This window comes from Gossypium arboreum, chromosome 12 (assembly GCF_025698485.1).
Source record: "Gossypium arboreum isolate Shixiya-1 chromosome 12, ASM2569848v2, whole genome shotgun sequence".
Classification (NCBI taxonomy): domain Eukaryota; kingdom Viridiplantae; phylum Streptophyta; class Magnoliopsida; order Malvales; family Malvaceae; genus Gossypium; species Gossypium arboreum.
Window position 1 is genome coordinate 94,330,860 of NC_069081.1, and position 25,532 is coordinate 94,356,391.

General features: G+C 34.3%; 2 protein-coding genes across 2 annotated transcripts; both read left to right on the top strand.

The window, feature by feature from the left end:
• Nucleotides 1-479: 479 nt before the first annotated feature.
• On the top strand, nt 480-2,257 carry LOC108477932 (uncharacterized). Its single transcript, XM_017780396.1, has 2 exons — nt 480-680; nt 1,619-2,257. Exons 1-2 carry the CDS (start codon nt 480-482, stop codon nt 2,255-2,257), a joined length of 840 nt encoding a protein of 279 aa, XP_017635885.1.
• Nucleotides 2,258-21,929: 19,672 nt separating this feature from the next.
• LOC108477930 (pectinesterase inhibitor 10-like) lies at nt 21,930-22,664 on the top strand. Its single transcript, XM_017780395.1, has one exon. The coding sequence runs from the start codon at nt 21,930-21,932 to the stop codon at nt 22,662-22,664; it is 735 nt and encodes a 244-aa protein (XP_017635884.1).
• Nucleotides 22,665-25,532: the final 2,868 nt, after the last annotated feature.

A 25,532-nucleotide genomic window follows, 5' to 3' on the forward strand; every position in this document is an offset into this window, starting at 1 on the left:
TGGAAAGTAGAAAAAGTTTCTTATCGAGTATTCTTAGAGAACTACTCTCTATTGAAATAATTAGTGGCTACACCGAAGCGAGACAATATTTTAAAAGAAACGTGGATGGCGATTCTCCAAAATCTCCAAGACGAATATGTTGAATGGAGGGCTCCTTGGATGATCCCTGATGAGGTTCTGTACTCTGGGTCCCTCTACTTGAGATATGGGGAGCTATTGGATATGCTCCTCTACTTGTGTTGAGGCAGTATAGATCGAGGCAATTCATACCAGCAACGCAAGGGCTAGCCCAGTGTGAGTTTTCGTATAAGGGCAATAATTACAAGAAAAAGGTTCGAGAAATATCTAACACTTAGAACCAAACTCACAGAATTAAAATATTTTTCATAAATCAGATGACGACCCTCAAATATGGTTGATGGTGGGGTAAAAAAATCAATGACAACATCCCTGTGCCAAGTTAAGAAGACATTCGATCAATGGCGGAACACCTGCAAGTGATCTCGTCTGAGCTAGAGATTATAAAGCGGGATTTTGAAAAGAGGAATTCAGAGCAAAGAAAGAAGATAGAACAATTAGAGGAGGAAAAGATGCAATTAGGATTAGATGTTGATGTCCAGAAATTAGAAGCCGAGAAATTAGAGGAGGAAAAGAAGTTGTTGCGCTTGTCAATGAGGACTGTCGAGCTACAAAAAACATCAAAACAATGGTGGCAATAAATAAAAGAAGAAAAGAGTAGAGCTTATCAATGGGAAAAGAAATTTCAAGATGCTTAAGTTCGGAAGAAGGCTATAGAAAGGAGTTTGTCAGAGAGTTGAAATGAAAAGATCGGATTAAAAGCCCGGGTAGCAAAACTAGAAAACTCACTTTATCAGTATCATAGTCGCAACTCTGCAATTAAGTTGAAAGTGAGCATAAACAAAATTGAAGAGCTGAAAGGAAAGATAGAAAAGCTTGAGACCACATTACAAAATTGTGAACTCCGAGTTGAACTCATTGAAGCAAACAATGAAAATTGGAAAGAACAACTCCACCGTTCTCAAGGTCAGGTCAGGGATAAAGATCATAGCATGGGTGAAGCTGTTGCTTAAGTACGAGAATTTTAACACCCTAGCAGTTCAGGTTGACGTGCTAAGCTTGAAATATGAATAAAAATTGGATCGGGGTCGAGAGTTAGGTTGGCTTCTTAGGAAAGTTAATGCTTTGAGTATTAGGGCAAAGCCGTATATGTAATCCGTTCTATGTAAAGAAATTTGTTTTCTAGTAAAGTTGTTCTAATAGAATTGAATCAGAGTCAATGTTTTTTTTTTTTTTACATTCATTCCTTGCGTTTCCATTACACTGAATCATATGCATTAAATTTTACAAGAAGACCCTAATTAATCGAAATTATGACAGTTAACTTGGAAACCAACAAGAGTCTACCAACTGAATATCGCTACAGTACTCGCGTTAAAACCAAAGTAATGGATCAAATATTAGAAAGGCTAGAACAAATTCAAAAGATATACAAGATCAGTTGCAAGCACAGCTGCAAGAACAATTAGCAAAAGTACAACAGGACATGAGGGATCAAATACAGAAATCCCAAAGAATTATGATAAGTTAATTAACGCAGTTGCTGGCTAGAGGACTTGAAAAAGGGAAGAGCACTGTGGTCAACTCAGGGGATGATAATGAAGACCCTACTTACCCCTTAGGTTTTACCCCGATAAATGCCCAGGCACAACCAGATGTGTACCCACGAAGGGTACCCATTACAATCAGACCTCAACAATATCAAACCGGTACCTCGGTGCCAATAAACTACCAAAAAGGCTTAGGTTCCAATCTGGGGGATAATCCATCCAATCCTATTGTTCATGATCTAGACAATATGGCAGAAATGGAAAAAAAACACGGTAAAACTGCCAAAAAACTTGAAGATCAGTGCAGGTTGTTAGAAGAAAAATTCAGAGCAATGGAGAATGCTGATTACCATTGTGGGGTTGATGCTAATGATTTGAGTTTGGTCCCAGATTTAGTGCTCCAACCGAAGTTCAAAACTCCAGAGTTTGAAAAGTATAATGGGACTAGTTGTCTTGAAACCCATATCACGATGTTCTGTCGAAAGATGACAGGATACGTCAATAATGACCAATTATTTATCCACTGCTTCCAAGATAGTCTGATTAGGCCAGCTGCCAAGTGGTACAACCAGTTGAGCCGTGCCAAAATCAACTCATGGAAAGACTTGGCACAGGCTTTTATGAAGTAATACAACCATGTAACAGACTTGACACCTGACAGAATTACGCTGCAGAATATGGAAAAGAAGCAAAGTGAAAGCTTCAGGCAGTATGTGTAACACCCCTTACCCGTATTCAACGCCGGAACAGGGTTCGAGGCATTACTTGACTTACCACACAAACAATCATACAATTCCTAGCCATAAATTTTTGTCTAAATTAAAACCATTCACATATAAACATAATGTCCCTAATACGAGCCTACAAGGCCCAAAACATACTTTGCATGTGGTTCGAGACTAAACCGATAACTCAAGAAATTTTTACAAAACTTAGAAAATTTTTGCTATAAACAGGGGTCACACGCCAGTGTGGTTTGGGACATGCCCGTGTGGGCAGGCCGTGTGGTCATACACGCTCGTGTCCCTAACCCATGTAACTCTCTATTTTGTAATACATGAACAAATTAATGTCACACAGCCAATTCACACGTCCATGTGCTAGGCCGTGTGGATAATTAAATTTTCATGAAATAGGTGCAGACTTCACACGCCCAGGACACACGTCCATGCCTGAGGATGTGTCATCCATACGGACAGAGGCACATGACACGGCCTCAGGCACAGGCGTGTATCCTGGGCGTGTGAAGTTTGCACCTATTTCATGAAAATTTAATTATCCATACGACCTAGCACATGGGCGTGTGACTTGGCTGTGTGACATCAATTTGTTCATGTATTGCAAAACAAAGAGTTACACAGGTTAGGGACACGAGCGTGTGTGACAACACGACCTGCCACATGGGTATGTCCGAAGCCACATTGGTGTGTGACCCCTGTTTATAGCAAAAATTTTCTAAGTTTTGTAAAAATTTCCTGAGCTATAAGTTTAGTCTCGAACCACATGCAAAGTATGTTTTAGGCCTCGTAGGCTCGTATTAGGGACTTTTTGTTTATATGTGAATGGTTTTAATTTGGACGAAAATTTATGGCCAGGAATTGTATGATTGTTTGTGTGGTAAGTCCAGTAACGCCTCGGACCCTATTCCGGCGTTGAATACCGGTAAGGGGTGTTGCAGTATGCCTCAAGATGGAGAGAGATGGCAATGCAAGTCCAGCTACCTCTTCTGGAGAAAAAAATAACAATGTTTTTTATCAATACTCTGAAGGCCCCTTCCATCAACCATATGTTGGGAAACGCTACCAAGAGCTTCTCAGATATAGTAATTTCCGGCGAAATGATTGAAAATGCAGTAAGAAGTGGGAAGATAGATGCGGGGAAAACGCTAAAAGATCAGCCTTAAGGAAGAAGGAACATGAAATAAATAGCACAAGCCTATATAATAAAGGGTATTCCAAACCAGTCACTATAAGCCAACCAAGAGCCATAACTACCAGCCATCAGGGCCTCTCAAAGCAGGAATCTAACTCAAGGCCGAACAAAGAAAGACTCTAGTTCACACCTATCCCAATGACATATAGGGAGTTGGATCAAAGTTTATTCGATGTACATGCGGTATCCCTATTCTACTTGAAACCTATGCATTCCCAAATGGTATGATGCAAAAGCTCAATGCGAGTACCATGCGGGAATAACGGGAAACTCAATTGAGAACTACATCTCATTTAAAAAGTTGATTGAAAGGTTCATTAAGATGAGAATTGTGAAGTTCTACAACCCATTAGGACCTAATGTGGCAGGAAATTCGTTACCCAGTCATTCTGATAAAGGGGTAAACACGATAATTGAGAGTGGAAGTAATAGAACCAAAATTGATGTGGCGGAGGTAAAAACTGATTAAGATGGGTTTGGAAGAAGATAGTGGAGGAAGATTAATCGTGCAAGATTTAAAGGAGAGACTCAGAGGAGTGAGGAACTACTATGAATTCCATGATGAAGAGGGTTATGAGATCCACGAGTGCATTGAGTTCAGGGATCTAGTGCAAAATCTGATAGATAATAAAGAAATTGAATTTTATGAAGATATCAAGGGCTTGGAAAGAGGAGATGTTTATGCTTTAGAGAAAGAATCAATAGAGAAAGTCCACAAGGTCAATAACCCGGTAATGATTATTTCACAACCAAAAAGTAATGAAGTGGGAGTACAAATGGTTCCAGGGGCCATAATTTAAAAACTCGTAGCTTTTCCTTACAAGGACAACAAAAGGGTTCTATGGAATTATAACTGTAACGTGATGATCCTGGGAGAAGAAAACTTAGTTAACACTTCAGAAGAGGGTCAGGATGTGGGTTTCTACATGTATAGTGGGAGGCAATATGATCCATCAAATGCAAGAGCTGAGCCCGTAAAAGGAAAAGCCTTGGCGTTAAACAACAGAAAGAAAAGATAACCAGACTTGAATCACCTGTTAATAAGCCGGTAACTGAGAAATAGGCTAAAGAATTCTTGAAATTCTTAAAGCATAACGAGTATAGTGTGGTAGAACAGCTACACAAACAACCAGCTCACATATCAATCCTAGCCTTGCTCTTGAGCTCACAGACTCATCGTAACGCGTTGATGAATGTGCTGAATGAAACTTATGTCGTTAATGATATCTCTGTGACCAAGCTGGACCGCCTGGTTAACAATATAAGTGCCGACAACTTCATCTTTTTCAATAATGATGAAATACCTTCGAGGGGCATGGGATCCACGAAGGCCCTACATATCACTACTCGTTGTAAAGGATATACATTGCCAAGAGTGCTAATAGACAATGTCTTTGCAATGAGCGTCTTGCCTTTATCCACACTGAACAGATTACCAATGGATAGCTCTCACATGAAGACATACCAAATCATAGTGAGAGCATTCGATGGTACAGAAAGAAGAGTGATAGAAAGGATTGAGATACCCCTTTTGATTGGTCCAAACATGTATGAGGTAGATTTCTTAGTGATGGACATCAAGCCTTCTTATAATTGCTTGTTGGAAATGCCTTGGATTCACTCAGCTGAGGTAGTTTCGTCATCACTGCACCAAAAGCTAAAGTTGGCAACAGAGGGTAGACTGGTAAAAATAAACGCAGAAGAAGATATTATTGTATCCGTAACCAGTGATGCGCCATACATAGAGGTAGACGATGAAGCGATAGAATGTTCATTTCAATCTTTGGAATTTATGAATGCAACCTTCATTGTCGAAGAGAACAAAATCCTAATGCCCAAAATACCCAAAACTACGAGGATAGGCCTACAACTGATGGTTGGAAAAAGAGCATTGCCTGGAAGGGGACTTGAAAAATACTCTAAGAGAGAGTCGAGGTACCAATTCTGATGGACAAATGAGACCACTTTGGCTTAAGATATAAGCCAGATGCGAGGCAAAAGGAAGAAAGAGTTGGAAAAGAAGCAAGAAAGAAGAAGAGCGCGATTAAGCGGGGGAGAGGTCAAATGGGAACCAATGACTTTTTCCCATCTATCCAGAACTTTCGTGTCAAGAGGAACTATTTACCCTAAACGAAAAATGTCAAGAAAAAAAACTGCAGAAGAAATGCCGGGAAATATGAACATCAACGCCATATTCAAAAAAAAAATTTGGAGAGAAAATTCATCAGGCATTCACCCTTACGTGGAAGTGTTCTGAACAATTGGACTGCGGAAGAGATTCCTATAGTTTTTAAAGCTAATTCAGAGTAATGTTCAAAACACACTTAATTCTCTAAGCCTAGGAGCAATAAGAATGTTTTTTGTGAAATAGGCTTATGTCCAATATCTTCATTTTAATAAAATGCATCTTTGTCTCATATATTCTTTTATTCCTTCATTTCATTCATACTCATACTACACAAATAATTATTCTTAGATTCATTTGTTCTTTGGGTCTTCTTTCATGCCCAGAACAGGTCTCTAAATATCAATGACATGAGCGACATTGTTACTGACCTAGAATCTCCTTTTGAGCGAGATATGTCTCTAGAGGTACCTTAGGACTTTGAAGATGATAGAGATTGTAACTTATCTCCTGATTTGTTAAGGATGGTAAAACAAGAGGACAACAGATCCTACCTCACAAAAAGTCAGTGGAAATTATGAACTTGAGAGGCGGACAAGAAAAGAAAGAAGTGAAGATCGGAGTTTGTATTACTGTAGAGACAAAACAAGACCTTATTGAGTTACTCTAAGAATTCAAATATGTCTTCTCATGGTCGTATCAAGACATACATGGTCTAAGTACTGATATCATGGTACATCGGCTCCCAATAAAAGAAGAGTGCAAGCCGATTCAACAGAAACTTCAAAGGATGAAGCCCAATGTCCTGTTAAAACAAAAGAAAAAGTCAAGAAGGATTTGACGCTAGTTTCTTACAAGCAGTTAAATACTCAGAATGGGTAGCCAATATCATCCCCGTCCCCAAAAAAGATGGGAAGTATAAATATGCGTAGACTACAGGGAGTTGAACAAAGCAGGTTACTCACTATTCTCCTTCATGGATGGTTTCTCAAGATACATCCAAATAAAGATGCATCCCGAAGACATGGAGAAGACCACATTCGTAACCATGTGGGGAACATTTTGCTATAAGGTAATGTCATTTGGACTGAAAAATGCAGGAGCAACATATCAAAAAGCCATGATAACCTTGTTTCATGACATGATGCACAAAGAAATTGAAGTTTATGTCGATAACATGATTGCAAAATCCAGAACGGAAAAGTAGCATGTGCAAGTCTTAAAGAAATTTTCTTAAGGTTGAGAAAATTCAAGCTAAAACTCAATCCAGCAAAATGTACCTTCGGGGCTAGGTCGGGAAAATTGTTAAGATTTGTAGTCAGTGAAAAAAGAATCGATATTGACCCGAACAAAGTCAAGGCTATACAGGAACTACCTCCTCTGCGTACTCAAAAAGAAGTTTGGGGTTTCTTAGAGAGATTAAATTACATTGCCCGGTTTATTTCACAACTGACCGATAAATGCGACCCCATATTCTGTCTCCTTAAGAAACACAATCCAGGTGTATGGGATGAGGAGTGCCAAAAAACTTTGGACAAGGTCTAACATTACTTATCTAACGCCATTTTGCTGATGCCACCAAGTCCAGATAAACCACTGATATTGTACTTGGCAGTACTGGGCCAACATGATTAGTCAGGAGGAAAAGAAAGAGTGGTATATTACCTCAGTAAGAAGTTTACTGAATGTGAGACAAGATATTCGTCAATTGAAAAGTTGTGTTATGCCTTAATCTGGATAACCCGAAAACTGAGACAATACATGTTGTACCACACAACTTGGTTCATCTCAAAACTGGACCATCTAAAGTACATGATGGAGTCGACTACTTTGAATGAAAAAATGGCCTGGTGGTAACTTTTACTTTCCGAATTTGATATAGTCTATTTGAATCAGAAGGCTATAAAAGGGAGCGCAATAGTAGATTTTCTGGCCAGTAAAGCTCTAAAAAATTACGAGCCTTTAAACTTTGATTTCCCGAATGAAGATCTAATGTATGTTGTAACCACTAAAGAAAACTCTCAAGAAGGTCATCCTTGGAAACTAAACTTCGACGGAGCCTCAAACGCTGTGGGTAACAAAATTGGGGCAATCCTGGTATCCCCAAACGGAGATCATTATCCCTTCACTGGTAAACTAGATTTTGATTGCACAAACAATATAGCAAAATACGAAGCATACATCATAGGTATCCCTGTAGCCATAGAACGTAAGATCAAAATGCTAGAAGTATATGGGGATTCTGCACTACTAGTCTATCAACTCAAAGGTGAATGAGAGATGAGAGACCCCAAATTGATCAATTATCGAAGGCTAGTTCTTGAGCTAATTGAAGAGTTTGATGACATCACCTTCTACTATCTCCCAAGATATGAGAATTAAATGGCTGATGCCTGGCTACCTTAGTTTCCATGATCAAAGTGAACAAACAAGAGGACATAAAACCTATCCAGATGAGTTTTTATGAGGCTTTAGCTCATTGTTACAAAATTGAGGAATAAGAAAAGAACGATCACCCTTGGTACTATGATATACTGCGATATGTAAAGAATTGTGAATACACTGACCAAACAACCGAGAATAATAAAAAGATGCTGAGAAGACTGACCAGTGACTATGTCTTAGATGGAGAAATTCTATACAAAAAAAGAAAGGATCAAGTGCTACTGTTGATGCTAAAAAAATCTTGGAAGAAGTCCACGAGTGTGTCTGTGGAACACATAGTAATGGTTTTACGATGGCTAGACAAATCATGAGATTCAAATATTATTTGTCCACTATGGGAGGGGATTGTATCAGTTATGCCAAGAGATGCCATAACTGTCAAATTTATGGAGACAAAATTCATGTGTCTCATTCGCATCTTCATGTTATGACTTCTCCATAGCCTTTTTCTATGTGAGGTATGAATTTCATTGGGCAGATATCGCCAAAAGCTTCTAATGTGCATCAATTCATCATCGTGGTCATCGATTATTTCACCAAGTGGATAGAAGCCACTTCATATGCCAATGTCACCAAGTCGGTAGTCAACAAATTCTTGAAGAAAGAGATCATATATCAGTATAAGATGCAGGAAAGGATTATATCTAACAATACATTAAACTTGAACAACAGCACGATAGCGGAGGTCTGTAGTCAATTCAAGATTAAACACCATAACTCGTCACCATATCGCTCAAAAATGAATGGCGCGATGGAGACAACCAATAAGAACATCAAAAAGATCGTGGGGAAAATGACTGGGACTTATAAAGATTGGCATTAAAAGTTACCATTTGCCCTTTATGCTTATCGAACGTCTGTTAGGACCTCCACCGGGGCAACACCTTTCTCATTGGTTTATGGAATAGAGACGGTTTTGCCTATTGAAGTAGAGATTCCTTCTCTTCGAGTTTTGTCAGAGCTGAAGTTAGATGAAGTAGAATGGATCCAATATCGATATGATCAGCTAAAATTGATTGAAGAGAAGAGACTGAAAGCTATCCGTCATGGTTAGATGTACCAAAAATGAATAATGCGAGCTTATGATAAAAAGGTTCTGTAACATCTCGTTTTTGGGTCAAATTGAAACAGTAGTTTCAGAACCACAAATTTGAAATATAAATATTTATTTTATTATTTCTTTAAGGTCCACAGTATGATTGAATGATTGTGTAAAAATTTCATTAAGAAATTTTATCGATAGAGTGTCCAATTTGATTAATAAGACTAAATTGCAATAGGTGCAAAATATGTGTTCTAAAAGCTAGAGGTGTCTAATTGCTATGAAATTTTAAATTAGAGGTCCTTAAATGGTAATTAGACCATTATAATTTAAGTTGGACAAAAATGGACATGGTTAGGTGAAATTTCAAAGTTTTAAGTAAAGGGTATTTTGGTCATTTGATAAATAAATAAAAAATAACTAATAAAAAGATATCATCTTTTCTAATTTGATCCCCCATGGCCGAAATTCACAAGGAGGAAACATAGTAGGGTTTGGCCAACTTTCAAGCTCGATTGTAAATCCGTTCTTGTCCCGTTTTTAATGATTTTTATATTTTTGATATCTGTGTAACCTAATCTAGCTATTTAAAGGACTAATTTGAAAGAAAATCAAAGTCTAAAATTTTACCCATGTAGAATATTTTTGTATTTTGATGTTAAGTAACCAACATTTACCAAGTGATTTTTGATGAAAATGTCAAATAGGGACCTATCTATAAAAGTTGTAAAATGTGTGTTAAAATGTGAATAAATAAAAAAACATGGGTTGTTATTGGCATGAAAAAGATTCGGCTAGGCTTGGGTAATGAAGAAATAAATGAAAATCATTTTACGAGCCTAGGGACTAAAATGTAAAAAGTTAAAAAGTTAAGGGCAAAAATATAATTTTTTCCATAAATTTTTTTTGGGATTAAATTTAATAATGTGATGATTGAATAAGTTAAATGTGGTATTATAAATCAAGATAGACGAGGTTCTGACCTAGACAGGGGAAAGAACAAAGTTGTGGACAAAATCGAACAATTAGCCATTTTGTACCGAGGTAAGTTCATATGTAAAAATAAGCTTTAATATGATGGTATTTTATTGCTTTAATATTGCATGAATTATATGTTTAATAAATGTGGATTAACTTAATCTTATGAACGAGTCCGAAAATGAATCGATAAGCAAGAAATCCCGTTTAAACTTGAAGAATAGGGTAAGATACAAGTGACATGTCACTAGGGTAGTTATGTGTTATGTGATTATGTGATCCAGGTGCTGGTCTTGTATATCCTACCGGCGGCTAAGTATACTGGCATATGTTGCGGATACTTGATAGCTTGTGTGAGCAGCACCGTGTAGCTACGTCTTAACTGACAGCTTGTGTGAGCAGGCCCGTTGATAGCTCGAGAGAGCAACTATGTGATATGAGATTTGAGGTAGCATTGGCTACATATGTGGCACTTAGTGTGCAAATTTCCCAAGTATCCAACATTGTTATTCCGAGTGGTTCAATGGGTATGTTAAAGATGAGATTATGTGTAAATTCCTTTCAAGAGGGTACAGGTATGTACTTGAAGCTCATATCTATTAAATGCTTGAAATGATGAATATGAGGTAAGTTTTTTGATGGAATGAGTTATGATTATGAGACCATGGTAAATGTACATTTAATTATGTTATATTATTTGAATGTTATATGCATGGTAAGGTTGCTTATTTCTTGCATACGAGCTTACTAAGCTATATAGCTTACTCTATTTATTTTTCATGTTTTTATAGTGTCACCAAACTAGCTCGGGATCGAAGATCATTGGAGATTCGCCTCAAACTATCAAAACTGTTATTTTGGGTATTTGATGATATTAGTATTTTGAAAGTATGGCATGTATAGGGACTTAGTCATTTTGTTATATGTGTTATTTGATTTGGCCAAATGTATTGGCTTATGTTTGTTTAAGTTGATTTGGTATTTAGCCATGTAATTGGCTTATTTTGGCTAAAATGGTTGTAAGCCCATTTATATATTTATATGTGCCAATGTCTTTGGTGTTATGGTCATGTTATGCTTGGTGTATGATGGAGTGTGATTTTTAGCATTAATGTGAAATGTTTGGAAATGTGATTTATTGGTGAGATGATAATTTTATGTACAAATAGGTGTCATTGAAAGTAGTTTAATGATACTTTGTATATGTGAAATTAGCATGATTAATTTGGAACATGATAAATGTTGTGAGTATGATAGTGAATGGTATTGTATTGATATGATTTAGCCATGATTGTGGAAGTTTGGTTGCCTAATTGTGGATGTTTGGTTGCCTAAGTATATTATTTTTTGAGCCTTTGATTTGGTGTAAGTGTATATGTGAATAAGGGTGGCAAATGACTTGGTAAATAGCCTTTATTTTACCCATACGGGTAGACACACGGGCATGTGTCTAGGCCATATGTGACATACGGTCTACCCCATGAGCGTGTGTATAGGTCGTGTGTCCCCTGCACCTTAATTTTGAGAAACAGAATGCTCGGAATTGAGCACACAGGCAGAGACATAGGCGTGTGTATCAATCGTGTGGACGGCACAGGCTCGAACACGGGCGTGTGACTTAGCCGTGTGATATCAATTTGTTCATGGGTTACAAATCAGAGAGTTACACGGGGTTGGGACACGAGCGTGTCCCATATCCACACGGGTGTGTGACCCCTGTATAGTGGAAAATTTTTCTAAGTTTTGTGAAAACTTCTAAAGTTCTTGATTTAGTCCTGAACCATTCCAAAGCATGTTTTGGGTCTCGTAGGCTCATGATAGGGACTTCATGATTAATTTCAAATAGTTTTAATTTGGACGCAAATTTACGATTTGGAATTGTATGATTGGTTATAATGTGAGGTCGGTAATGCCTTGTACCTGGTTCTGGCGTCGAATGCGAGTAAAAGGTGTTACAGGTTCAGCCCAGAGAATTCCGTGAGGGGGTCCTAGTATTGAAAAATATTCTTCCTATACAAAAGGACTTCAGAGGAAAGTGAATGCCAAACTCGAAAGGACCTTATGTGGTAAAGAAGGCCTTTTCTGGAGAAGCGTTGATTTTGACCGAGATGGATAGAAAAAACTGTCTAATCCTATGAATTTAGATTCAGTCAAGAAATACTTCACCTAAAAAAATGAGGAGAGGCCAATGTGAAAACTCGCAAAGGGCGCCTTGAGACCAAAGGAATTTTGAGTTGAAAACCTAAGAATGGGCAGCTCAAATTTGGATTGAAGATTGAACATGTGATGGTCGGGTCTTCTCAAAAAGAAGAACGCTACATCTTGGGACATCAACAAAATACTTTAGATCTTCTAAATACATATCAAGTTCAAAATAGTCTTCAAGAAATTTGTGCAGAGAAGCTTATGCTATGATATTTGGCGTACCTGTTTTCATCTTACTCATTTTGTATTTTAGCAGCGTTTGCTATTTTGATTAATCTATTCATTTCAAGCTTTGTTCCCAATAAATTTCAATCTTGTCCATTGTTACGATCTTTTTCAAGTATTTTTCATTAAAATAACGATTAATGGAAAATTAATATTCAAGTAAAAGGATTTTTGCATATTACTCTGAAAGGTTCTAAATAGTACAAGGACCTGAAACAGAACTACTTGTCAGAACTAACCAAATCTAGGGTTTGGAAATGTTTGGGAATGAATAGTCTAAATTGTGACTATTTCTTCAGATTTTCTGTCAAAGATACCAGCTGAACAAGAAGGCAGGGTAATGCGTCAGTGATAGAACCTTGATGAACAACAAGCAATGTCAACCTAAGCATTAAAAGGGGATCATTCTCGAGAAAAAAAATGACATTCTACATTCATGCAAACATCATTCATACACATCTAGTTAGGAGCATTTGATTCATTCTGATCATAACATCCTAATTGCTTGGCATAAATATAGGCCCTTAAAATGGATTCTATAGGTCATGTTCCCTAAAGAACGGTGTAACAGATTAGTGAAATCACAAATCCTATACCCCTAAAGTTGTAGTGGGACGGATTGAAGTCATCATGGCGAATCTTATCTCCCTGAAGTTGTAGTGGAGCAGATTAAAGCTATAAACTTTATCTCTCTGAAGTTGCAGTGGAGCAGGTTGAAGTTACATATATTATCTCCCTGAAGTTGCAATGGAGCAGGTTGAAGATAACAAGTCTTATCTCTCTGAAGTTGCAATGGAACAGATTGAAAATATAAAATCTTATCTCTCTGATGTTGCAGTAGAGTAGATTAAAGCTATAAACCTTATCTCTCTAAAGTTGTAGTGGAGCAGGTTGAAGTTACAAGTCTCATCTTCTTGAAGTTGCAGTGGAGCAGACTGAAGATAGCGAATCTTATTTTCCTGAAGTTGTAGTGGAACAGATTAAAGTTATAAATTACAAATCTTATCTCCCTGTAGTTACAGTGGAGCAGATTGAAGTTACAGACCTTATCTCCCTGAAGTTGCAGTGGAGTAGATCGAAGATAGCAAATCTTATCTCTCTAAAGTTGCAGTAGAGCAGATTGATGCTACAAATCTTATCTCTCTGAAGTTGCAGTGGAGCAGATTGAAGCTACTAATCTTATCTCCCTGAAGTTGCAGTGGAGTAGATTGAAGTGGCAAGTCCTATACCCCTGAAGTTACAGTGGGTTGGAATGAAGTTACTTGAAAAAAATTAGCACCAAAGAGGTTGAGATTAAACGAGACCAAACGAAATTGGTCCTTCTTAAAAGTCTTTACTCCATTCTCGTTACACAACAACGAGCAAAGAGGGGAAGCTGTGAAAGCCCAATTTCGTCCAGGCCCAACCAAACAGAAACCAAACCAAAATAAAAAATAAAAAATAATATGGTTCAGAGTCAATTTACAAACAGCAGACACAAATTACATTAAGCCCAAGTGGCCCAAATAAAAAAAAAACCTAAACCCCACAATACCTAAACTTTTCAGAAAAAGAAACCCTAACATATCCTTAGCACCGCACCCTAGCCTGCGCCATCGCCGCCACCAACTACTTGCCATCACCACCATCACCGCCTGTAAGGAAAAGAAAGAAAAGACAGAAACCAAACACAAGCAGTTGAAATAGTAGAAAAATAAATAAAAAATATATTGTAAATTGGCTATAAAAGACCATAACAACTCCAATGATTTTTTTTTAGAGACGAAAAGACAAAAAAAAAAAGAAATACAAAAAAACAATAAACAGAATACAAAATTTGAAGATGATTTTTTTCTTTCATTTATTTTTTTCTTCGAATCTATTTTTTATACATATAAAAAGTTTATAAAAATAAAAAATAAAAGGAAGAGCTTACCTAAGTCTTCACGCTCTGCCATCATGGGTAGACGAGGCCACCACCTCCGATGATAGGTGGTTTTGACGAAAGTTTTTTTTATTAAAAAAAATGAGGGTTTATTCGAGATTTCTACAATTTGGTGATTTTTTTTTAAAAAAGCGAATTCCGATCTAAGTTTAGGAGGCCAAGGCGATCAAAAGGGGCCTTCCATATTTTGCTAGCCACCGTAGAGGGCGGAGCCGTCGCTGCAATCGGCGGCCGGCGGTCGGCAAGGTGGAGCCCGGCGGCTCCCTTGGCCAGATTTTGAACTGTGCCTAGAGAGAAGGAAGAGGTTTTCAAATTTTTTTTTAAAAATGGGGGTGAAATGATATTTTCGAAAATTTTTTGACTTAAATAGGGCTCTGAAATGGCGCTGTTTTGGCATGTTTCCTCAGACTCCAAAATGACATCGTTTTGGCCTTTAACCCGAAATCCAACCCGATCTGCCTAGAGGATCCACGTGTTTTTAAGTAATGGTCTATTTGCGTGATAGGTCCTTCCGCTTTTTGGAAGATTCACATATCAGTTTTTTCTTTTAATTTTACCACGAAATTTTATTTTTATTTCATTTTAGTCCTCTGAGAGCATCGCACAGGGAAGTCGGGATATTCTCCCATTCGGTCCCTGTCTTGTTTTCACGCACTACAATGTAGTCCTTTATTTTTGTTTTATCTTGATTTGTCCCCAAAATTTTGTTTAAACTTCAATTTAGTCCTTTTACATTTATTTTATTATAATTTAAGCCCAAAACTCCCTTTTAATTTCAATTCAATCCTTAGTCTATTTAACTTCAAAATTTTTATTTAAACTGTTTCATGTATATTTTGTTTGATTTATTTATTTAGTTTCAATTTTTAATCAAATGTTTTATTGATATTCACTTATTTATTTACATAATATTTCCTTTATTTTATTTTTTACAATTGGCTCTTTTATATTTTCTTTTATTGTGCATTTTATTTATTTATTTATTTATTTACTACTTTCAATATATTTCAAAATTTAGATTTTATTATTATTATTGTTGTTGTTGTTGTTGATATTATCATTTTTTTTATTTACGCATATTAGCATCATGATTCATTATTTTCATTATATTTTTATATCATGATTCATTATTTTCATTATATTTTTATACTTTATTAAGCATATCATGCCATTATTACTACTAATTTATGTCGCATTATTATTATTCGCTAAGCATGACTTCTTCTTTTTCTTACTTTTAGTTGTTTTTATATGATACCCAAATAAACTAAATATAAATACTTTTAGTTGTTTTTATATGATACTCAAATAAACTAAATATAAATCATTTTAAGTGTTACATTAATTTTTGCTCAATGCATAAAAAGAAATTTTTAAAAATAGGCAATATTTCGTATTTGGATATTTGAGAAGTCGTACCCTAACTTACGAGGTTTTGATTTTCTCGTTGAACCTAAATGACCGAATATCCTTTTAAAATTAAAACACATGAGATTTAAATAAAAAATAAAAGGCAAGCTCATTCCCAAGGATTCAAGGTGTCGTGGCTTAACTTACGGGATGTGACATTTTGTTACCTCGAGATGAGAGGGTCTTTAACATACGTTTCGATTTACTCAAGCAAATTTTAAGTAAAAATAAAATTAATACAAAGAGGGGTCATATTTTAAGTGTAACACCCCTAACTCGTAACCGTCACCAGAATAGGTTAAGAGACATTACCGGACTTATAACTCAAATCATAACCACCATACATCAAATATAATCTCATTACTAATAAAAGTCATTCATACACATTCAATATTCACCTAAAATCGAATATACAATGCTTAAACATGCATTCGGACCAAATTGATAACATACCAAAAGTTTTAGGACTTATAAAAATTTTCAACTTTTAAAAGGTCACACGCCGGTGTGAACAGGCCGTATGCCTCACACGGTCTAAACACACCCGTGTGTCAAAGTCGTGGCAGCTATTGACTTACCCACACGGTCACAAGACACGCCCGTGTGTCTTGGCCGTAGTCGAATTTGACTTGCAATTGTAGGGTGCCCCAGGGGACAGGGGACACACGACTGTGCAACATAGCCGTGTGTCGCACAAGGATGAGACACACACCCGTGTCTCTGCCTGTATGACAAGCAAAGAAATAAGCATTTTTACATAACCAATTCAGCCAAATTTCACACCAAATCTTAAGCTATTCATCTCATAAAATAGTCACCCAATTCCATACTCATAAACCTTACCAATTCATGTCAAACATGGGTAAATTTGTATCAAAACATTTCCTTCCATACATCATTCAAAGCCATACTAAACCTACCAAAACTTACCAACATATACCATTTCTTTTGTCCATCTAAAACATACCACAATTGCATATTAACATCACATACCATAAACCATTCTCAATTATGAGTTCAAGCACAAATTAGCCAAATCACATGGCTAAATATATACATCACAAAACATATTTCCACAACTACTAGCCTATACATGCCATACTTCAAAATATACATTTTCAAAAGTACCAAAATGAGGTTCGATAGTGTGGCGACTATCTTTGATGATCCCCCAGCTTGTAGTAGCTTCGATATCTATAAAACAATGCAAACACACATAAAATAAGCTTTCAAAAGCTTAGTAAGCTAGTACTATAATCATCAACAGTATATAAAACATACAACATCAACACATAAGTATTTACGAATTCTCAAATCATCATCAAATCTATACCAACCCAATCTATATGTTCATAACAATCCAATGAACTTCACCTACATAATATCATCTACCACAAAGGTATCGTACATATGTGGATCTTCCCATACCTATTCACTTTCATTCTCACCTCTTGTTTAAGTATCTCAAGACTTTCCGTAAATTATTCATACTTTAACATCTGTAAAGGTTAGCCGAAGCTAAAATGATTCCGCACACTTAGTGCCATTTCAATTAACTGAAGCTAAATCGGTATCGCACACTTAGTGCCTTATATAGCCGAAGTTATTCCAAATCTCACACTTAGTGCCATTTGTAGCCAAAGCTATATTAAACCGCACACTTAGTGCCAAGCATGGTCGAATATCATCATACTCAAACCGTAATCAAATATATATTCAATTTATGCATTACCATCACATTAAAACATAACTTTAACATCATTTATCACGTACAAACTTACCTCGTACTCAAAATTATTGATTTCAATCATCTACTCGATAACCTTCGACTTCCCTCGATCTAAATCCGAATTCCTCTTTTCTTGATCTATATGTATTTAAAATTAACCTGTTTATTCACCAAATAATTCAATTCAATCCATAAACACATATTTAGGGCATTTTGAAAACTAGCCCTCACATTTTCACATTTTGACACTTTAGTCTCTATTTCACAAAATCACAAAATACACATAATTTGCATATACACAAGCTTAGCCGAATTCTCCTAGTACTCATACTAGTCCACACATTTCATTTATTTCAAATTTTAGTCCCTCAAAATAACATTTTTACAATTTAACCCAAAATATTCAAATTCATCAAAAATCTATATTTATCTATCATCAAGCTTTCATATTTCACCTTTTATCATCACAAAGCTCACAAAATCAACAATGGCACCTCATGAAATCATCATCAAATTCTAAAATTTAAGCATGAATTTTATAAAACACGAAACAACGATCTCAAAAACGTAAAAATTATCAAAAACTGAGCTTAAAACTTACCTAAACCAAGCCCCAAATGTGCCAAACCCTTAAAACTCTTTTCTCCTATTCTTTCTTTGCATATTCGGCAATAATGAAGCAAATATGGCCATACTTTTGTATTTGTTTTATTTTAATATACATTAATATGCCATTTACCTAACCACCCTTTAAGTTTACCTATATTTACCATATTGCCAAGCCATATCATCCACTAACATGTAATTGGGTTTATAACACCTTAAGGACCTCACCTTTAATAAGCCAAATCAAATAGACACTTTTAACATCTAGCACACAGCTTTTACATTTTACGCGATTAGGTCATTTTTGCAAATTAAGCACACAAACAGTTAAATTTTCACACGAGACTTTCACACATGTCTATTCACTTATAATAGGCATGGAAAATAATATTAAAATATTTTTTTGACTCGGATATATGGTCTCGAAACCACTATTCTGACTAGGGTCAAAACCGGACTGTTACATTAAGCTCTTTTCAAGTTTTCAACTTTCAACACTAAGACATTAATTAATCAACTAGGTACCAATTTTGGGCGTTACAAGGGTGCTAATCCTTCCTTGTGCTTAACCGACTCCCGAACCTATTTTTTGGATTTTGTAGATCGAAAAACATTATTTTAATAAATCAAACTTCTTATCAAAATGATCATATTACGAGGTGACCTGATCACACCTCTTAAAAATGATTGGTGGTGACTCTCACTTTCGTTTTTTTTAAATAAAAGTTGATTTCAAAAAAAAGGGTTTCGACTCCTACTGCTTAAACCATTTCTTTCTTATGAAACTAGATTATATAATCTTTAATTCCATATTTAATTCAATCTCTAACTAGGTCTCTACAATTTATGGTGAATCTTTAAACTTGTGCTACCGCTGCAATCCAAAAACTGTTTGGTGAATGATTTTCAATGATTGGATTAAGTATGTTCTTCTTATTTCATTGTCTATACTCAATACTCATAATCATATTCTACACCATAACATACATAGGCATGTAACATCAAATTAAGAATAAACCTTCATGAGTACAATAAAGGACTTACCATTTTATTCAATCACATCTAGGTCCTTCGCCCACGATAAACTACTCTAATCATGTGTTTATTGTGTTGTAACTATAATAAAGATAACTTGAGAAACATTAGATTCTAATAATAGTGTATTATTTTAAAATGTAATAAATAAAAGATGTCGAATTTAAAAATTTTAGCCATTCATATTAGTGATAAAGATGAAAAATTATAAATTAAATAAAAACATTCCCACTAACATTGGTAGGCTGTTGTATAAAATACTTTGATAGTATACGTTTAAGAAATTTTAAGAAAAAAATTGCATATTGACACTAAAAATCTTCTTTTCTTTTGTTTTCAATTTGATACATCGTGTAGATTTATAGAAGGTAAATTAATTAAATTAAACCAAAGAAATAATTAATATAATTTAATATAAAATATTTAATTTCAAATTTTAGAAAATATAAGTATAAAATATTTTAATATAATTTAATAAAAATAAAAATCTTTGAATATAATTTAATATAAAATTTAATATTAAATTGATGCAAAAAATATTAAAATTAAAGGGCATATTCGTCATTCGAGTTTTTTTTTCTATTACATATCTATTCCTTTCAATCAAACGTATGAATAATATTACAATATTCATTCCATTCTATTAAATACTTAAAAATAGGAGACGAGGTTTTTTATAAATACTTAAAATATACGTATCCCAATCAATTAAATTAAATTACTTGTTTTTAAAGAATTAATTAATGGTATATAGCATTTTTAATGTATATAACAATTAATTGCTCTTTCAAAATGCAATTTTATGTTTTAAATTTTAAAATATTACATTAACATTTTAAGAATATAATCCATGATAACCGGTAAGTCATTGACCTCAAGAAATATACCAAGGTTAAATTTTGTTATTAATCCTGTATATTTATAGAATTTGAGATTTAGTTACTATACTTTAAAAATTAAAATTTTAATTTTCTTATTTTTTCAATTTAAAAATCTTAATCCAATCAATATCCTCTTACTTTGTCAACGTAGCATTTTATTTTTCAACAATCATATACCATATCACATGAAAACAGCTTAGTTAACATGACAAATAGACAAATTTTTATAAAAATATTTACGAATTTAATTATTGGACTGAGCTTTATAAATAAATAAAGTTGGAAGTCTTTTTTAATTATTTTAATACAAGGACTAAATTTTAATTAAAGTACATAGACTAACAACATATTTTAATTATATATTAATCAGTTAGTTATGAATTTGAAATCATATTTTTAAATCATTTATGGTAAATTTCTTTGAAAGACGAAATTCTCCACCTTCTTCTATTCAATCAACCTCTTTGTTTTCTACTTTTCCTGATAAATCTAATGGAAATTATTGTTAATTAAATGATGGAATGAATTAATCATTATTTCCTTCATTAAATCATCAAAACTTTAAATTTATTGAATATTTGTTTGACTAAACAAGTTTTTTGGGGCCTTATTTAGTATTTAAAATAAAATTTAAATACCATGGGATTTGATTTTAAGAGTATTTTTCATAAAATATACCTCAAGTAGAGTTAAATTATCGAGGCTTAATGATAAATTTAACCACTTACGTTTATATGCTTTGTCAAAATGGTCCTAATTATATTTTTTAGCCTTTTTAGCCATCAACTTTTATTTTTTTTCAAATTGTTGTTTCTAACAAATTTGATGAAAGAGTACTTAAAAAGTTTAACGGAATGATGTAGAATATTTTTAATGAGATGTAATTTATTACTTAGATAACCCAATAAAATAATTACATGTGAAAAGTAATAAAATAAATAAATAATTCATGATGTTAAAAAATAACTCTTTATTTAAAGAAAATAAACGAAATTATCTAAAAAGGTTTCAAAATGAATGCACACATTCAAGATAATTATCTTTTGAATCCTCCTAGTAAACAAATGTATGCATTCATTTTGAAACTTTTTTAAGATAATTACGTTTATTTTCTTTAAACTAAGAGTTTTTTTTAATTTCATGTATGATTTGTTTATTTTATTATTTTCACATGTAATTATCTTATTAAGTTACCTAAATAATAAATTATATCTCAGTAAAAATATTTTACATTATCCTTGTTAACTTTTTTAAGAGTACTTTTATAAAATCGGTTAGAAAAAGCAGTTTGAAAAAAAAAAGCAAAGGTTGATAGCCAAAAACAATTCAAAAATACAATTAAGACCATTTTGACAAAACATATATACGTTAGTATCCAAATTTATTATTAAGCCAATTATCAATTATGATTGTTAAATAAATGTCCTCTCTCTGTTTTTTTTTTCTCCATATTTATTGATTTTATTATGGGTTTATATGTGAAAGTTTTGGTTAAATTAATGTTAAATCGATTATTTGATTCATAAATTAATCATTAAAATAGTTAGTTTATAGAACCAACCAGTATTAAAATTTAGGATTTCGAGTGAATTTCGGTGAATTCGTTAGTGTTTACCCTAAAATTAAGGTATCGGTACATTTTGTATGGCTAAAACTCGCACGCATATGCTATTTCCATGCACATCTCATGCCTTGATAAGCAATCGAATCACCATTCCCATTTCTCCCCTAAATCGAACGTTGTTTTTACTTTCCTAAAAGAAGATGGGGATCAAACGTTCTATCCTCCTCATCTCCATCTTCTCCCTCGCGGCTATCTCAGCTTGTGCTAGACCTCCTTCAGACATTACTGATACGCCCGAGTCACCCGATTCCACAACCGAATCACCTGATTCCACACCCGAATCACCTGATTCCACACCCGAGGCACCTGATGATGACTATTCACCTAATGCACCAGATGAAGCAGCAGACGGTTATGCACCTCCACCTGAAGCACCAACCCCATCTGCAACCTTTACAATATTGCCAGGCGGTAGTTACCCTGAGCTCGATCAAATTTGTGGAGCAACCGACTACCCCATCGAATGCGTAAGATTCATTTCTCCGTACTTGAACGACAGTATCAAAATCGACCCACTCAACGTCCTTAAAGTCGGGATTCACGTAGCGACTAACATGACCATAGAAGCCCTCAATCTCGCTAGAAAGATTAGGGACGACCCCAGAACCTCACCAAATGCTCAATCATGCCTTAGCGTATGCGCCGAAAACTACGACTTAATCCCCGACGGCAACGAACTCGCGCTACGTGCCATCGAGGAACGCAACTGGAGCGATTTGAGAAACCAGCTGAGCGGCGATCTGACCAGCGTAAACACCTGCATCGACGTGTACCATGAAGGTAACTTGGCATCACCGATGAGGGACATGGATTCAGATCTTTTAGCTCTGTACAGAGTCCTCCTTCATATCGCTGTCGACATGGTCAAGTTTTAGTCGGAACTGAACTACCATTTAAGAACTAAAATAAATTTTAAAGAGTCGAAACGTTGTGTTCTTTTTGTTGGAATCTTATGTTCTTCGCTCTTTTATAATTGTTTTTTATTAAAACATTTTTATTTATATATATTTTTAAAAAGGATCGTTGTTTTTCTCGAACTTCAATGTTGGAAGATCATCCTTTATAATACAAATTGTGTATTAATGTATATACATAAATACTACTTTTATAAATAAATAAAATGTATATTTTATTTATAATATTTATATTATTATGTAATCTAACATTTTAGATTTTTACTCGATAAAAGGTACCATTTAAATATTATTAATTTTAGATTATAATACATTTACGATCGATATAGAAATTAAATATGACTTTGGTCGAAGGTAAGTCACTAGAGTTGTCTATTTCTATATATTATTAGATAATTTAGAGAATAAGATTTAGGTTTTGTTATTCTACCAAAATATATGTATTTGGTAAAAAACCTCTTCAATTCTTTTTAATCTCAAAATGAGTAATTAAAGATAATTAATCATGTTATTAATGTCTTCATCAATTGTACATAATTTTAATTGGTATGAGAACAAATTTAGCTGTTGATGGTTACATGTTTTGTCAATTTGGTCTAGATTTGTTAAATCATTTACATAAATATTCTAAGCTAAATTTGTAAAATCATTACTATCTTGATAAAATATGTAAACTTTGAGGTTAAATTTGTTATTATACCAATAAAATTATGTACCTTTGACAAAAAACATTAACATCGTGATTAATTTTTTTAAAGGAATCAATTTTCTTGATTTCGAAACTAAAAGAAACTAAAGAAATCGTTTTACTAGTATTTTTCAAGTTTATCTGTAAGGACCTTATAGTCAGGGGTGTTGGAAAATGCATTCCCAGGACTCCATTCCCATAAATCGGACTCGTAAATTTTTTTAATAAATATTTACATAGTTAGTTGTGTAGTTAATTAAGTTCCGGTTAAGTGAATTTGTATGAATTAAGAGTTATTATAGTTTAAGGACTAAATCGCGTATAGGGTGAAAGTTGAATTATAGATTAAAGATTAAGTAAATGGGCTAAAGAAGCAATTATGCCTTATTCTATTAAGTGGACCCCATTAGTGAATTATATATATAACTTATATAAATTTTATTTTATATATTATAATAGTTAAAGTTAAATATGTAATAATATTAAGAAATCTTAATAATTAAGTAAATGTATATATGTATTATATAATAATAAAATAAAGTATAATAAAACAAATAGTAATAAACGAAATAGAAAACCATGTAAATTAAATAGGAAAGAAAAGAAAGAAAAAGAAAGAAAGGGAGAAAGGAAGAACGCACCGCCTTGGGCCTTCTAGGTTTAAACTTCAATTGGTTAATTAATTTAGTCTTTTTCCTTATAATTTTTATGTTTTTGGAATCTTAGTATCTAGGGCTACCCGACCTATGTTGAAATTTTAGCATTGATTAAGTTTTTAAATGTTGTTAATGTTGAATAGTTTTAGTATTAGGGATTAAATTGATAGATTTTAAGCTAGAAATAGAAAAGGATTAAATTGTAGAATAAATTCTAAATTTTGAGTAATAGGAATTAAATTGTAAAAATTTTGAAATTTAGGGTTTAATTGAAAATAGGGAGAAATTTAATTTAAAGAGAAATTTGTATGAAAATATAACATTAAATGTAAAGAATAAAAATTAGTCTCGGTTTAGGGACTAAGTTGAAATTTAGGCAAATATTGAGTAAAAATTGAAATATTCAATATGAAATTGAATTGTGTTATATTGATGGATTTTAATTGTTTTAATTATGTAGTTAACGTCGTACCGGAATCCTCGACTAAAAAGGGGAAGGATAAAAGCGACATCAAATAGCTTGTGTAGCACCCCAAACCCAGCCCAAACGTTATGGTCGGATCCGACATGCCACATCGAAGCATTAAAAACATTTTATATTGTTGATCCAGAAAAACTTACTTAGTGTTTTAAAAGATGATTATAGGTTAAAGTGGATGGAAGTCATGCACCGTAAGAAACCTAAAAGAGGAGGTGAGTCCATCGATTGCTAAGTACCAAGCTCCTTCAGATCCAATCCTAGACATGCACACCGCCATTGCCACACCTTAACGTCATGTATATTTCTAGGAAACTGACTTGATTAAGTCTTTTTTAAGAAAAGTGATTAATTTTGGAAAATACTTTCATTGCGGAAGCTTTGCTTGTCATCGTGGTATTTTGAAATCAATTGTTGTTTTTGAAAACGCGCCCTAAAGCTTTCCAACTTCAACAGTTAAAATAAGTAATACTTATCTTAGTAACACATATTAACACCATCAAAAATAATTAAGAGGCCTTATTACATTAAAAACCCAAAATTTCAAACGTAAAAAAAAGGATGTCCAGTTCACCAGAAGAAAATCAAACTTTCAGAACGAGTGGCCACTCCGAATTCCCTCACAGCTCCAAGCCCACTATGGTTGGGGATTACCTGCGTGGATGAAAATAAAAGGGGTGAGTTTGGGGAAACTCAATGTGTAAGGAAAACCCATTCAAAGCCCAAGTCAGCTCAAGCCTATTGGGCCTAAGCCCATTCAGGTAACAGTGGTACTGGGCTAGAGCCCTTTCAGATTACAATAAAGCTGGGTCTTAGCCCTTATTCAGATAACATATGGCCCATAGGCCCATTTCAAAATACATGCTACATCAAGAATATATGCAAGCCCATTTGGGAGACTACTCAACCCACCAACCACTACACTCCACCCGTACCACCATACACTCCATGTGGGGAATAGCTCAACCCACCCATTTAACACTCACAGATTCTTGCCTTTTGCACTC